The sequence below is a fragment of the Argiope bruennichi genome, chromosome 6 (assembly GCF_947563725.1).
Source record: "Argiope bruennichi chromosome 6, qqArgBrue1.1, whole genome shotgun sequence".
Lineage (NCBI taxonomy): Eukaryota > Metazoa > Arthropoda > Arachnida > Araneae > Araneidae > Argiope > Argiope bruennichi.
Window position 1 is genome coordinate 67,023,250 of NC_079156.1, and position 16,105 is coordinate 67,039,354.

At 26.9% G+C, this 16,105-nt stretch overlaps 1 protein-coding gene across 1 annotated transcript in view; it reads right to left on the minus strand.

Moving 5' to 3' along the window:
* Positions 1-14,562, minus strand: part of LOC129972386 (potassium channel subfamily T member 1-like) — a 452,573-nt gene extending 438,011 nt beyond the window's left edge. The window contains exon 1 of the mRNA XM_056086510.1: positions 13,883-14,562. Within this exon, the coding sequence (XP_055942485.1) occupies positions 13,883-14,022 (140 nt within the window). The 5' untranslated portion in view covers positions 14,023-14,562. The remainder of the gene's footprint in view (positions 1-13,882) is intronic.
* Positions 14,563-16,105: the final 1,543 nt, after the last annotated feature.

The window sequence follows — 16,105 nt, forward strand, 5'->3', positions numbered from 1 at the left end:
GGCCGAGTGTGGCGAGAACGGCAGCAAAATTGCTAACCTCGCAAGGCGCAAAATGACTGTATATCAAAGCTTAACTCATCTTTAAAATTGAAAGATGGATCAAAAGACATGAGTTTTTTACAAGGGAAAATTGAAACCATTTTAACAGTCTAAATATGGAACAGCATTGATATACAATCATTTTCAAACAAAAATAGCTTATACCAGATTTTAGAGAAATGGCTGAATATGGCCCGAACGGCAGCAATTGCGTTTCCAATCGTGAGTCTCCGAGGAACGCTGCAGCAAATTAACGAAAATATAGAAAAAAGTCAATAAATGCAGTAAAATGAAATGCATGCAAAAAATTAAATCGAAAATAATGAAAGTAAGCAGAAGTATGTGCAGCAGGAAAAAATCAAGGGAAATGAACAGGAAAAATCGAAATACAGTAGCATACAGTAACATAAAAAAACGGCGGCCATGTAACCCCAAACAAAGCGCCACCGAAAAATTGCCAACCTCGCAAGGCACCAAATGGCTGTATATCAAAGCTTAGCCCTAAATATTTCTGAATATGTTCTATAAAAAATTGTTTTGTAGTTATTTTTGATGATTTCTAAATATCTGTTTGATTCCGCATGACATTCCTATGTCATATCGGGTGGAGGCTAGACATAAGTCTAAAGCTAATTTTTCCTCTTGGATGTTATGCCACGGGTGCTGCTAGTCAATAATAAAAACACAATCAATACATAAATCGTATAAAGCAGAAAATCCCAACTTAATAATAAAGATGAATGTGTATGTGTGGTAGCCGGCGATTTATAGGCTTAACTTTTGATTTACAACTACCAAATTTGTCACAAATATACTTTGGAAGGTAAGAATGTGCATCTCGGGGTGGATTATTTAACATTAATTTTAATTAACTAAAAATTTAGCTGAATTTTGTCATTTTTCGACGATAGCTGCCGAAAATATTATTGCACAAAAATAAAGTTTACATCGCATAAAAAAAAAGTTTTTTAATGTCTTTCGAATGATAGCAACTTAATAATCATGCAATTTTTTCCTGGATTTTGACAGTTTTTTAAACATATTTTTTGGCTAATTTCCAACTATGAATTGCATTATTGCTCTGAAGTTCAAATCGTTTTCATTGTTCTGTCAAATATGCAATCGCATGTCTTTCTTGCATCATTGAAAATTAAAGTGAAAAAATTCTAATTAATATCTGTGCAGTTTACAAGTTGAATTTAAAAAAATCAGTGCGCAGTACGACAAATCTAGAAGATAGTTGAGCCCCATATTTACATTTTTTTTAATTTTATTTTGTCATGGGATTTGCTTCCATTATAAAGTTTCATGTACACAATGGAGAGAACATATGTATTTAAATTATCTTGTATTAAATTAAACTTGTCATTTAAATTATTAAATCCTTGATAATTTAAATGACAAGCCTCTAATGTCGGATAATTTGGCGTAATCATAGCATAAAAGCAACTTAAGTGGAATTAAATATAATTAATATTCCCGGCAAAGCAACTGGTCACTAAAAGCGGCTATTGAGAAATAAGAAAGTGAAGTTGCAACGAAAGTTCGACGATGGATTAACTGAATAATTGTATCGATGTCATAGGATTTGATTCTATTAGGTTGGTTCATATATACAATGAATAGAACAGGTGTGACGTTATTAAACTAATGATTTCTTCATTTCTGTCATAATTTGGTGCTTAGAGATATCCTTTGAGTGAGTTATGAATATTAAGTCTTGCTCAAAATCTTTAATTGAACGTAAACACAACTTCGGTTAACCAACTGATCGCTAAAGATGGGTAGTAATATAATAAGCAAATTTAATATAAAATATATTTTAATTTAAAATTAAAATACAGGAATATGATTTAAATTTCAATTAATGTAGATTATTCCTTTCAATTCTTATCTGCTGTGTTTTGGAATCTAGACCTTTGATTAAATTTTTTTCTACATTTCAGTGTTTCAATAAAAAGATATTTAAAAAAGTTTTTTTATCAACTTACTTTATTTTAATCTAGTAAACTATCTTTCATCTTTTTAACATAATGAATTGTTCAAAACTGAGACGCATGCTATTACTAAAATAGAAATATTCAAACGTTTATGAAGCATTTTTAAATGTGAAGTTTAAATTTGGAAATAAATTAATTGAGAAAAATTAAATGTCACTTCAAGTTTGTCAAAATATATCTAATAACAATCGTAATTTGAATTCATTGTTTGCACTGAAATAATCAAATTGTCATCCAGTAACAAAGTTTCAATTCAATAAGAAGAATTGTTTGAATTCTTTGTAAATATTTCAGAACTTATTTGAACTTTCTTCGAGCAATAAAATGACTTTTTTTATTTCTTTTTTTATTTATCTCAAAGTACTTTTATGAACTATTCTTAGAAGTTTCAAAGTAAAATGAAGTTAAAGAATGTCACACGAGTTTCTAGAGTGAATTTGACAAATAAGAAGATATTTTATTTTAGAGTCATTTAATTCTGCTTCGTGCCAATCTATAAATAACCAAATAAATTCAGCATTAAATCTAATTCATTTTTTCCCACAGTTTCAAGTTTAATTTTGTTGAAAAAAAAGTAAAAAATAAATTTACTTTATCGATAATTATATATATTTATGTTTTGTGAGGTTTTTTACGCTTTGTCTTTCAACATTTTTGATAAAAACATTAGTAGAATGCAAGTCTAGAAAAGATTATTGAAAAATACTCAATTAATTTATCAAATTTCGCCTGCTTTCGCACTTTTTTTATTTTGTCTTTATTCATATTTTTATACCATGAGTTTATCGTTTGGTGTGCAAAAAAGCTGTAATTATTTGATTTTATTTTTCAAATAATGATAAAACTAATATGAAGATTGCTTACATTAGGAGTAATCAGTTAATTTCTTGTTAAATTTATCTGTAAATTAAAATTTTGAAGTTGCCTCGCACTCTCCTACAGCATTTTCGATATTTTTTGTGAAATGTATAAAAATTATTACAATTTCTATTATCATGTGGTGATAAGATTGAAATATGACTAAAGAAAAGCCTTGATTCAAGAATTTTTTACACTGATTTGTTGAGTATTGAGGACTATTGTAAGTACCTGAGTTGCAGGAGACTATTGTAAAGGATGCGATAGCTTAAACTATGTGGCACTGATTCATTTTTTCATATCAGCATCTTTTAATAATTTATCAAAATAATAGTAAAATGTCACCTTTTCATTCTTTTTTCTTTATAATTATACTGTTTTGCTTTTATGCTCTCAATGCACAAATCTGTATTCACATGTTTTTAAGTCAACCATAAATTAAATTTCAATTTTAGGTCACTTATTGATTATTTTATCTCTGATGGAATGCTGTCAGTCAACTTTATTGAATTGAATATATAATCCATTATTTAGAAGTATTGTGAATAAACTTCTATCGCCAATAAAAAGACATTTGTTGCTATTTTTTCTTCATAAGTCAATAGCTTAAAAATCAAGTATTTATTGATATTTGATTATCATTTACTGACATTTTAAAATCCGCTATGAAAAAGACCTTCAACTGAAAGTGATTGCAGATACTCCACTGTCAAATTTAAATTAAACTATCTTCCATTCTTTTGAAGTATCGTAATGAATTAAGACAAAACACTTTGTTAAAACCTTATGAAAATATTTCTTATATCAAAATCTTTGTTTAAATATAAAGTTAATGGAATTAAAGTATGTTTTAAAATAAATAAAATTTTATTCATAATTTTTATAAAATATATTTGGATTGCTTTCGTTAGATTTTATTGCTTTCATGTGGACAGATATCACTCCCATTTTTTTTCACATATTTTAATTCAGTATATTTTTTCGTTAAAAATATTTAAAAACTGAAATTTAATTAATTATGAGCTAAGAATATTTTAAATAAAGTTTTCAGATATATTTGCACGTCAATAATTCTTACACTACATAAATAAATTTCTTAGGTAAAAAAAAAAACTTAACAATATTATGCAAAAATAGATTGTTTAAATATGGCAAACTGCTAAACTACTAAATCATCAGATCAATTATATTTCTAAGGTGCCTACTTTTGCTGATTAACTGGTTCGCCAAATATTTTGGATGTGATAAATTTCAGCAAAGGTGATTGAATTTACTGATTCAGTAAAAGAAAAATTCAGAGCCTAAAGAATGATCATATATCTTCATACCTCGATTTATATCATAAGAAAGTATTTAAAAGTATACGAACTAAAAAAAATATATCATTCCTTATATCTGAAGTTAAACTTTAAATTCAATAATTAAAAATTTTTAAAAAATATAAGAAGAAAACAGAGGTATATCCGTCCCAAATTTGGTAAGTTTTTATTTAATGGTCTATTCTATAGAGCGCCAACACCCACACATTTGCTTTTATTAGTAGTGGTGTAACCAAAACTTTTAATAAAGGTGAGTGCTACAATCACAAAAAGAATTGTTCAAAAATAAAAACACTCAACTAATAAAGTAACAAAAGGAAAAGACATAAATCAACATTATGAGATAACATTCAATTAATCTGATCAAGGAAAGTGTGCAATTTTAGGCTGATAGAACTTTGTCGCTCTATAATTTATTTACTCTATCTCTCTCTGTGTATATAAAGAAAAGCCATACACAATTGCGTGTTATGAAAAACATGATAGATAGCTTATGTTTAATCGTACACCTATGCATTCGTTTATTAATTTTGTTATAATTAATGTAATTTTGCGTGATATATTTATGATTTTACAAAAGAAAAATAATTTTTGTACCAATCTTAATATATATAAATTATGTGTCACGTTGTTTGTCCGCGATGGACTCCTAAACTACTTAACCGATTTTAATCAACACCGTGCACACCGTGTGCAGTTTGATCTAACTTAAAAGATAGGATAGTCCTTTTTTTGAATTTTTAATTAGAATTTTAATTATTAATTAAAAACTAACTTTCCCGCCAAAAAAATCTTCTTTTTCCCCATCGCCAAATGAGTAAGGCTTCAGTTTTTTTTCCCCAACAGTCATGAGGCTAGGCTTAAAATTTTTCGGCTGATTGTTTGAAACGATTCTATTTATTTTCTTAATGTTTGATGCATTTAAAATTAAACATTGTTAATTAACCAATCTTTCAGATTCATTCTTAAGTACTTTTGAGTTAAAATAAAACAGAATAAAGGAAATTAAAAATTTCTAATCTGCATAGCGTTACCCCAACTGGCGTAGAAAAACTCACGCATTTGTGTTCCGTAACTGGCGTTGAAAATTCACGCATTCGCATTGTGTTTTGATTGTTGACATGACAACCATTATCAACGGATGATTTAAATTATTTTTAGGTTAGTTGCATGTTTTTGTAATTAAATTTTATTTATGTTAGTTATATATTTTTTGTATGCGCTTCTAGTTTTAAGTCTATCGTTTTTTAAGTAGTTTTTTTTAACCTGTTTTCAACCGATTATTTTAAACGATTCATTTTATTTTCTTAGTGTTTGATGCATTTAAAATTAAACATTGTTCATTAATCGTTCTGGTCATGATGAATCTGAGAATATTTTGTTGACAAATTCTTGAAATATTACATAAATTAGGAAAGATATTCTTTAGTGCCCATAAAGTTTAAACGCTCAGTGACTGTTTTTAGTAATCATATTACAAAAAAATACTTTGTTTCAGTAAAAAATATTATTACATTAATTGCAGATTAATCCTTTCCACTTTAATTTATAGTATAAATTCTACGGGAACTAACAGAAAATTAGAGAGATACATATTACGTTATGACAGAAGGTGTTTATAATATTATGAGTGTATTATATATCAAAATTTGAAGTTTTAAAATATTTTGATGAAGAAGCTATTAAAGTAGGAATTGCATCAAAAACTTAATTATTAAAATTTTAACGAACATTAAGATTGGCGAACCGGCTGGTCGCCAAAGGCGGCTAGTAATCATATATAATTTTGAACAGATAAGCAAATATCAATAAGAAATCGAAGGTTTAATTAAGTAAAAAATAAACAACAAATCAGTTGACCAAAATGATTGTTGCGATACTTAAAATCACTCAAAATGGATGTAAAAGAATAGTAAAATAACTATCTATAAATACAAAAACGCCATCGGGAAATTTGATTACTCGTGTGAAAGCTTTATTTACTCTCATGTGAAAGCTTTATGTTTTTTAGTCTGAAGAAAAGTTTGCTTATTATTTTCAAGTGATAATACTTAATAGGTTTACATTTAGAAAGTTCGACTGTTGAGTTATCTCAACAAATGGACCATTAAGTTCTCAAATGGTAATATTCAATTTATTTTCTAATTGTAGAAAGGTAGAATTAATCCATAGCATTTTTATTTAACTTCCATTGTTGCATATTTCCAAAAATGGAATTATGTAATTATTAGAGTTTTGAAATTTTGTATACTTCAATATTTTCAATGCCAACGCACTGTTTTAATATTTTAAATCACTAATTTACTCAAATTTTGGTTCCATACCAATGGCGCCATCTGGTGGTTATTTTGAAAAGAACTATCTTGAAAATAAAAAGCAGAAAATAATTGAAATAAAAAAAGTCGTATCAGTAATAAATAAATAGAAGTATATTTTTAAAAAGTGCTTTAAATTGAATTCAGTAAAACTAAAAAAAAAATTTACGCATCAATATCTGTCGTTAAAAAGAATTCTAAACCATTATAAAGGCTTAATGAGGGGTTCTCCATTCGTTTGCTGGAGCCCAAGACCTCTGAACGAAGAGGCAAATAGGTATGGCAGTATCATGGCGTAAACAGTGACCTGCTCAACTAAAAAGAAACTATTTCATAAACAGAAATTAAATTAAATTGATAATCATAATTTTGGGGCGGTTTTTAGTTTAAAAAAATTTAAAAAACATTCAGATCTTGAAAATCCAACAAAATTAGTTTAAAATTTATAGAAACGTAAATTCCCAATGATATTGTAATTTTATTCCCCTTAATAATTTAAAAATCTAAGCTATTTTTGAACCATTCCAAAATTTAAAATATTACCCATTCAAAAATCATACATTAATTAACAAAATACTTTAACTCTGGATACCACAATATTTTTTAAAAATCCATTTTTAATTGTTGCCATGCAAATAAATGTTTTAAATTTATTCATTGAACAGATAGATTCAAAACATGTAAATAAACGCAATCACTAAAAATATATAAAATTTCGTGTTTTATATAAATAAAATTTATTTATAATTTAAATTATATATAATTTTAAACACAATAAATCTTTAAAACTCAAACTTAATGCATGGAAAGTAGATAAATTTTGAAGAGAATGATACCATACTCATATACTTAAAATTTGAAATAATCCTTGTATTTCCATTTTATGAAAATATAACAAATTCTGGTTTATCTTTTTTATCTAAAATGAATCCCAATTTAGACACATGCTTACAAAATATTAACACTGTTACAAAAAAATTAGTCAAAATAAACACTAATTGAAAGGTTTAGTGTAAACTCATACAAAACATTCAAATGTTTTTAAGACTCCGGTATATTATGTTTGAGAGAAAACAAAACAATCAACCCAAATCGTCCTTTTGTTTAAATGACATTGGAATTTTTGAAACTGCACAACATCGAAAATGAAACAAAGGATTTAAATAATCTTCCAGGAAAAAAGAGTAGAACTCAATAGTTCTCAAGACGGAAGAAAATGAAGTGTTTAGTTGTTCTCAGACTTAGTAAATATAGCAAAAATTATTTGTGCCAAGAATAAATGCCAACAACGACATCAAATGTTAGATGACAACAATAAAGTAAGGCGCATCTTCGTTTGTATTCACATCTTTCTTTGGCAACGTATTGTATATCGTTTGAAAGAAAGAAAATTACTGAAAAGTTTGTTTCGTTATTTTTAGTCTGTTTTTTCATTTACAGGTGATACTCGAAACAGACGTTCAAAAAAGACTTTTATTTAAATGTCTTTTTCATGAAACAAAAAAATGTTTGAAGATTTTTTTAATTACAAACTTATTCAGTGATTAAATAAGATGGCGATGATTAAGAAAATGAAGTATTTTAAAGTTTAGAAAGGTTTAAAATATTATAATCTCTAAAGAGAATAGTTATTTTGAAACTATTCTTTTTCCCTTCATGTTAGTGGTGCTATAGTACAATATTCAAATATCTGAATATTTTAAAAGAGACAATTAATTATTGTGCAGAATCTTTTTTAAGAGAACGAATCTATCTATCTATCTATCTATATATATATATATATATATATATATATATATATATATATATATATATATATATATATATATATATATATATATATAATGAACTATAGTTACTTAGTTACACTAAACCATTCTGAAAAACTTTAGTTTTTTTTTTTTTTTTTAATTTATTTCAAAAATTTCATTGAAACTGTTTCTAAAATCTCATATGAGAATAAATTTGTATGAAATCGTTTGCAATTATACCATTTTTGTTTATTGTAATATATTCCACATTCTAATATTTAATTTTAATCAATTTTTAAAACTCTAAGAGGTATTGAGATTGATTTACATACCATCACAGTCAAATGACAAATAGAACATAGATTATGCTATATTTTGACCAAGTAAATATTCTATGTTTTTCAAATAGTAATTCTAATAATCTAGCTATTGCCATCATAATCTGATGCTTCTAATATCCCTACATTAAGCTCCATTTAGACATTTTTTACAAATTTTCGTAGTATTATACAATTTATCACATCATGCAATTTTTTTAAAAAAATTAAATTAAAAATAAGTTTTAAAGAAAATTTTAAAATGGCTTGGTTAAAATACAAATTTTTATATTTTCATAATTTTTAGAGTTTTAAAAACTTTCTAATAAAAATACTAATTTGTTTAAAAATAACTAAACCATTTAATCACCTATCATCTCAGTTAAAACTTATACTATAAGCATATCAAATTTTAAACATTTTTTATAGAAAGAAAAAAACGGTTGTTCAGGCAAGTTGATTAAGAAATATTCCCTAATAAACTATATCAGTGACAAGAAATTATTTTTAAATCAATACAAATACGTTTTAAAAAATATGGTGCATTTTTTAACTATCTGTTGCACAAATTAACTATCATAATCTTGAACCTCATCCAAAATTTGAACTTGGCATCAAAAGTAATTACGTAATTTCGTTAATTTTCTGTAAGCAGCCGTCTAGCAAATAATTTTTGCACCCATTGCATCTATTGCATTACAAACAGACTCAAGTTGCAATTTATGTAATGAATTTTATGCATACTTTATCCACATTGCTCGAATCGTATGACGTCATTCATATTGTCCTTCAAGTAGTTAGATAACATAAGTCATATTATATGCATGTTATCACCCATGTCATATCTCAACGTCATAGACTAAGTGATAGTACTAGTCAGTACCGTAATTAGGTAAATTAACTAATTATAATTAGCTCTATTATTTACTTACTCATCCTTAAAATGAAAAGTGCAACGTGTTCTGAAGTTTTAAATTCATATTTTGTCTATCTATTTAATGTACTAATAAATGTGTTTATGGAGCTAATCACTTAATAGTTCCTACTGCAAACCATTTTCTCTATAAAATTAGGATATATCAGAAATACATAGTACCATAAACCAATCGATTGTGTTACGTTATGGACATAAAAATCATGATCAAAAAATAATTATATCAAGTATAGTTATTATTAGCAAGATTTAAAATAAAAAAAAGTCTAGAAACCTATTTTCAAGGTCCAAGTAATGAGTTTTCTTCAATAGTGACCTTTTGCAGTGTAAGTGATGATATTAAGACTATAAAAATTACTTTGAAACAAATCGTTTCGAAAAAATTTTAATGAGTATCAAATGTTGCTTAGTTAATTATTTATTTATAGCCGCTTTTGGTGACCAGTTGGTTCACTAGGATTAATTCACGCTAAAATTTTCAATTAAATATTTTATGTAACTTTAATAGCTTCTTTGGGAAAATATTCCTAAGCTTCAAATTTTGATAGTCGTATTACTCAAACTATTGCTGAAGCCGTACACCATGGTGCTCAATGTACTCAGTATCTCTCTAATTTTCTGTTAGCTTAATTAACCATAAAATTTGGACTTTAAATTGAAGTGATTAAATTTCAATTAATATAAAGATTATTTGCTGAAACCAAATAATATTTGTATTTCTTTTATTTAAATACGAGTGCAAAAATCTATACCATTCAGCGATAAAATCTTATTTGTACTTCAGAATACTTTTTATAGTTTACAAAATATCTCAGAGAATTATTCAATAAAAATATCTCAGATTCCTCTTAAAATTCAATTTTTAGTTTTATTTCCAAAAGGATTTAAATAACACAAATGCTTTATTTTGTATCAGCCATTAAAAGTACTTCTGAAAAAAATGAAGTTTTAATTTTATACAGTTCTTTGACCCTAAGGAGTTACATTCAGTGAAATATCAATATTCCAACTTTTAAATAAAAGAAAGAATGTTTTTATCTTCTACAACCAAATTAGAGTTATGATGTTTTGTATATAACTATTTTAAAACAATCGACAATTTTATAATTTTAGACTAATCAGCCTAGGAGAAACTTTGGGCGCTAATTAGCATATCTTATTTAACGCGGTTAATGGATTGGTTTAAAATCTCGCCTTTTTGTGAAATAATATTCATATTCTCATAATTCAGTTTTAAGTGCAATAGAATGAATTTTTCTTGTTATTAAATATCAAGAATATTTTTCTAAATGTGACTGGTAAAACCGAGGTTTTCTGCATAAAAAGATAAAATTCAGAATTGTGTGTGTGGGGAGGGGGTGTAAATCTAATTTAAATCCTAATTAATTTTATAATTTTTATCTTAAATTAGCACGTTAATTTCCTTCTAAAATGTTCTCTTATTTCCTGTTTCCACATTTTTTACTTAATTATTTCTTTCTTCTTTCAACACTTACTTAGGAAAATAGTTGACTCCGTCATCCCTTCAGAAACGAAGAGATAAAAATCCTTAATAGCTTATCATGTTTTTTAAAAAAAAGATACTTAATATTCCCTTGCCTAAATCGACAAGTGGCAAGGAAATCCCTATCAGAAACTCATAATAAAATCACTGAAGGGAAAAATTTCGGTCTCTTTGTTTTTATATCGTGATATAAACAGACATCATTTTATCATCGCCTCGTCTTGTACAAATTATGACTCCCTTGGTGAAATAAATCGAGGTTAAAATTATAAAAGTTTATACTTTTTGGTCAAGCATCTTAAAAATTATGTTTATGTTTATATATATATATATATATATATATATATATATATATATATTGTTACAAAATTTTTCTTCTACAAATACCACCACTCAATTGTAATAACTCAGCGCATTTAATTGTTAGTGCAGCAGCTTTCTTGCTGTCTAATTCTCCAGGTTTCCTACGTGTCGGCGACTCCGACCACTCTCACACACCATCGCCTCTGACTATACACACACTTCTGATGATACACACGACGACCTCTTCAGATTCAGATTGCCTGTCTTTTATAGTTCCGGGAGGCGGGGCTGGAATCTTCAGACCAATCAGGGCGTACCTGGCTGTATCTCGGGTCTTAGTGGATGGATCGTGAAAGTTCTCGAACTTTCCGGTATTATCTATTTAGTCGCCAAACTCGCCAAATTTTATGCCATGTCGCCAAATGGTCGCCAAGCTCTCAGGTCATTTACACGGCAGCTGCTCAGCACAGATCTTACAACGGTCTTTCTCACGATGACACTATTCATGGCTGAGTAGCAAAATTACAGATTTGTAACAATATATAATTTATTATGCGGTATATCTTTACAACATAATTATTCTTCTTTAATATGTTTAATGTGTAGTAATAAATTATTTTTATAGTTATTTATAAAGTTTTAGTATATAGTTCGGAGATTCTTTTATGCAGTTTCTATCTACCGCATAAAAATAGCTTTGATTGTAGTTAACAAAGTACTGCATGACATAGAACAATGAAACATCAAAAGTAATACTAAAATAATCATGTAATGAGTGCGGAAATTTTAATAATGTAATTAAAATTTCATTCTTTTTGTTCAAAGAGCTCTGATACATTTGAAACATAATGCTACATAGAGAGGTAAATCCATGCAATTTGGAGATTTATTTTTACTTTATTTATAGTCCTGCTAACTGAGCCTATATATTATTCATCCTCCAAGCGCTAAAAGTTTTAAATTCATTCCATTCACTTATTCCATTATTAATGTATCTGTGACCATTCTATTTCGAATTTACGAGATTCTCTAAAATTTATCAAATTTCTATGTACAGGAGCAATAGTTTGGAAAAGCTGCCTGTCTCGAATTTTATTATTTTTAGCAATTATAACTACTTCGGAACCGAACTGTTTATTCCCAGATTTCTTAAAATTCTTTTCTAACTTCATATTTTCTCGTTTCAAAAAAACATTTCATGACCCCGAACTTATATATAGCCTGCAAAATAAAACTAAAAAATGAATCAGTAATTAATAATCAAAGAAAAACTTATTTAATTGATATTTAAGACAGACAGGCAGAAACATTCAAGATTCATTTCATACAGATTTAAAATTTTTGCTAAAATAAAAGAATCCAAAATTATATTCCTCCATGCCCCAAGTAATGGGCATCAAGAAACACTTTATTCTGAAATAAAATTAAATTTCTATTAATGATATTACAAAATAGGTGTAGATAATAGTTTTTAAATTATTTTCTTAACAAAATAATTCATCTAATTCTTATCTCTCTGAATGTATAGAAATTATCAAAACTCTTATTAATTTTTCAACTTAAGAGATAAAACATATTTATTGTAGCGTTATCTCATAGAAACTACATATGCGATACTCTAGAATACAGTTTCATCTCTATACAGAGCATACCTTACTATTGCCACAACTTAAGTAATATGGACAAAAAAATAATCAATAAAATTTCGCACAAAGATAATGAAAATAAGATAATCAATTTCATGAAAACTGTTTAATTTGCAAAGACTGGCTTTGTGTGTATGAGAACCAATCTCTTCATCCGGATATGAATTTGAAAAGTAATTTAAACCTTTTAAAATTTAATTCTTCTGGTGCTACAACTATGTTCAAACCAAAAGATTAGAAGTTCGAAACAATGTGGCTGGAAAATGAGTGCTTATGAAAAGAAGTTCAAAGTTGTTAAGTCGTATTATGTCATTAGCAGAGAGCTATAATAAGTTTTCTAATATGTTATTACTATATATTATACTGCAGGGGATTATATTGCATGTAACATTAGAGATATTTTGAGTAAAATACGAAATTCTTCTAAATTCCTGTGTAAAAACATCTAATCACAGTACCATACATTAAAATTCTGATATACCAGATTGATACATTCAGCCAGTACCACAAAGTCTTTTATTATCGTACAATATTTATTATAAATATTATACAATATAATGCTGCACAATATTGAACAATTTATAATACTGAATAATACTGTACGACATTCAACAATATCTAATGCTTAGAATGTGATACAATATTGTAAAATAGTCGTATAATATGGTACAATATCGAATAATATTGTGAGTACTGGCTCAGTAGAAAAATTAAAAAATATTGGCTTTAAAAGACAAATGCATTCTCCTAAAAGCAGGACATAATAAATATCTTAAAATATTGTAAGATATTGTGCAGTATTTATAAAGCTGTATGATGCCATTCAGTATTATAAACATCTTATATCATCTTGGTCAGTAATAAATAGTAATAAAGAAAAAATTATAAATGCTTACCTCTCTTCAGATCGTCCCTTAAACCAAGGCGATTCAACTCCAAGAGTTCGGTCAAAAACGGTCAAAGATGACCTTGGACTTGTGTGTATCTTATTCAAAGAGTGACGTGACCCGTATTGGGGAGACAAGCGTCCATCCATATTGGTATATTGCAACACTCACAAGCACAAAAAGAACAAATATTCCTCGAGAAGATATTCCAAATCACTTATTCCGGGTTTTTTCAATGTTTTTTTTATAACGTTTACTCCTAACCAGTTCACAACTTTTCACAGTTTTCTTGAATTTCGGTAAAGATTTGTATATGACTCAATTTCATCAATCACAGACTGGTGTTCAACAGATATTGTTCTTTGAACTATATCATTTCTCGTTCAATGTCCCTTTGGCAACATTGAAATAATGTCTTTTATTATTTGTATTGCGTCTATATAAAGTCTTTTTGAAATAAAGAAATTATATTCATTTCTAAATTCGTCAAGAGATGAAATTATTTTTCAAAAGTGTATTGATATCAAAGCTAGTGAAGATAGCCGTCAAATTGTCACTGCTGTTTGACAAGCTAGGTGAATTGATGGATCTGTGACGAAATATTGACATATTCATAAGTTGAACTCTAAGTATTACCGAATTCTTATCCTCAATAATGTAAAGACACTGTTATTAAAAGCGAAGACTGTTTTTGTGCTTACTATTGGCACTATAACTTTTTTAGGGCATATTATATTCTCAACAATAGGCCAAATCATAAATCAGCAACAACAGCCATATCAATAATAGAATTCACCACCAATAATCGTTCTTCAGGAGTAATCTCCTGTACAAATTTTGCATAGGAAATAAATATTTTAAGTATTTTTTCTTTGACAAATTGGGTATTTTAATTCAAAATTGAGAATTAGATTATTTTCCTGTATTTTAATGCATTCAAAACATAGTCTTTATATTGATATCAGCATGAAATTTCTAAGAAAATGTTTAGCTTCCAAATCAGTCATGTTGTATTTATATGAAAACTGAAAAGAATAAGAAAATTCAAATTACATTTAGAACTAATTCCTATTTTTGCAAATTAAAAATAAAATTAATAATATTAATTAATTTATCTTCATTTCAATGGTCTACAAGCTGTTTAATTGCATTTTATTAAATACTTGTTAAAACCTTAATTGTCGAAATATTTCATACGATTTGCAATTTTATTGAATTCTTTCTTGAACAAAATATATCAAATAAAGAAACTAATTGTGATATATTCCTCATTCTTTATTTATTCTTCAAGCTTTTCAGCGCATAAATAGTTCGTTTTAAACTATGCCCGGATGTAATAAACTAGTTTTGGAACAGAAGACAATTGAATTTTCTTCTGGAGAAAACTGTTCCTTGCTTAATTGCTTAATTTACTTAATTGCTGATTATTTCTATTGTTTAACTGACGCAGATTATATTTTTCGAATAATTTTAATGAATATTTTATTTTTGTAGGGTTTTTTTTATAAGCGGTAATTCCAGATAAGAAATAACATTTCAACATCAGCAGATGTAAATGCTGGATAAATTACTTTTGACTGTAATCAAACGATTTTTTTTCCAAAGAAATGAATTTACATCATCATTTGATTGCATTTTGACTGTAATCAAACGATTTTAATTAATCAAAGGATTAATTTTTCAAAGAAATGGATTTATAAAATCATGAATTTATCATGATTTTTTTGTAAGCACAAATGTATTCCATAACATGAACATATAAACAATGAAATGGTTCTATAAAATGTTTAATTCGTGAAATCATTTCTTTTTACATTTATCGGAATATTTTTTAAAATATTCCAAACATTTGATCACTAAGATAATTAATTGAAAGAAATATAATTATTCTCTTTCTGAAAATCAGTTAAACTAAATGATGTTTGATTTGATAAAATCATCATAACGCATATTATTTATTCGTAAACGTATTCATTTAAAATCAAAATTAAAGTCCAAATCCATAAAAAAAGATCAATTATATCAATATTAATAATAAAAATTCCTTATCTATCCGGTCTTATTTTTCATATAGCATATTCTAAAATTTATTGAAAATAATTATCAAATGAATTGAGAATCAATCTGTAATAACTTTCTGTGAGCTTCGAATTTTGCATAAGAACATAATACTTTATATAACTTTGATTGTACTTATTGTATTTTTAAACCAAAATGAATACGATTATTTCC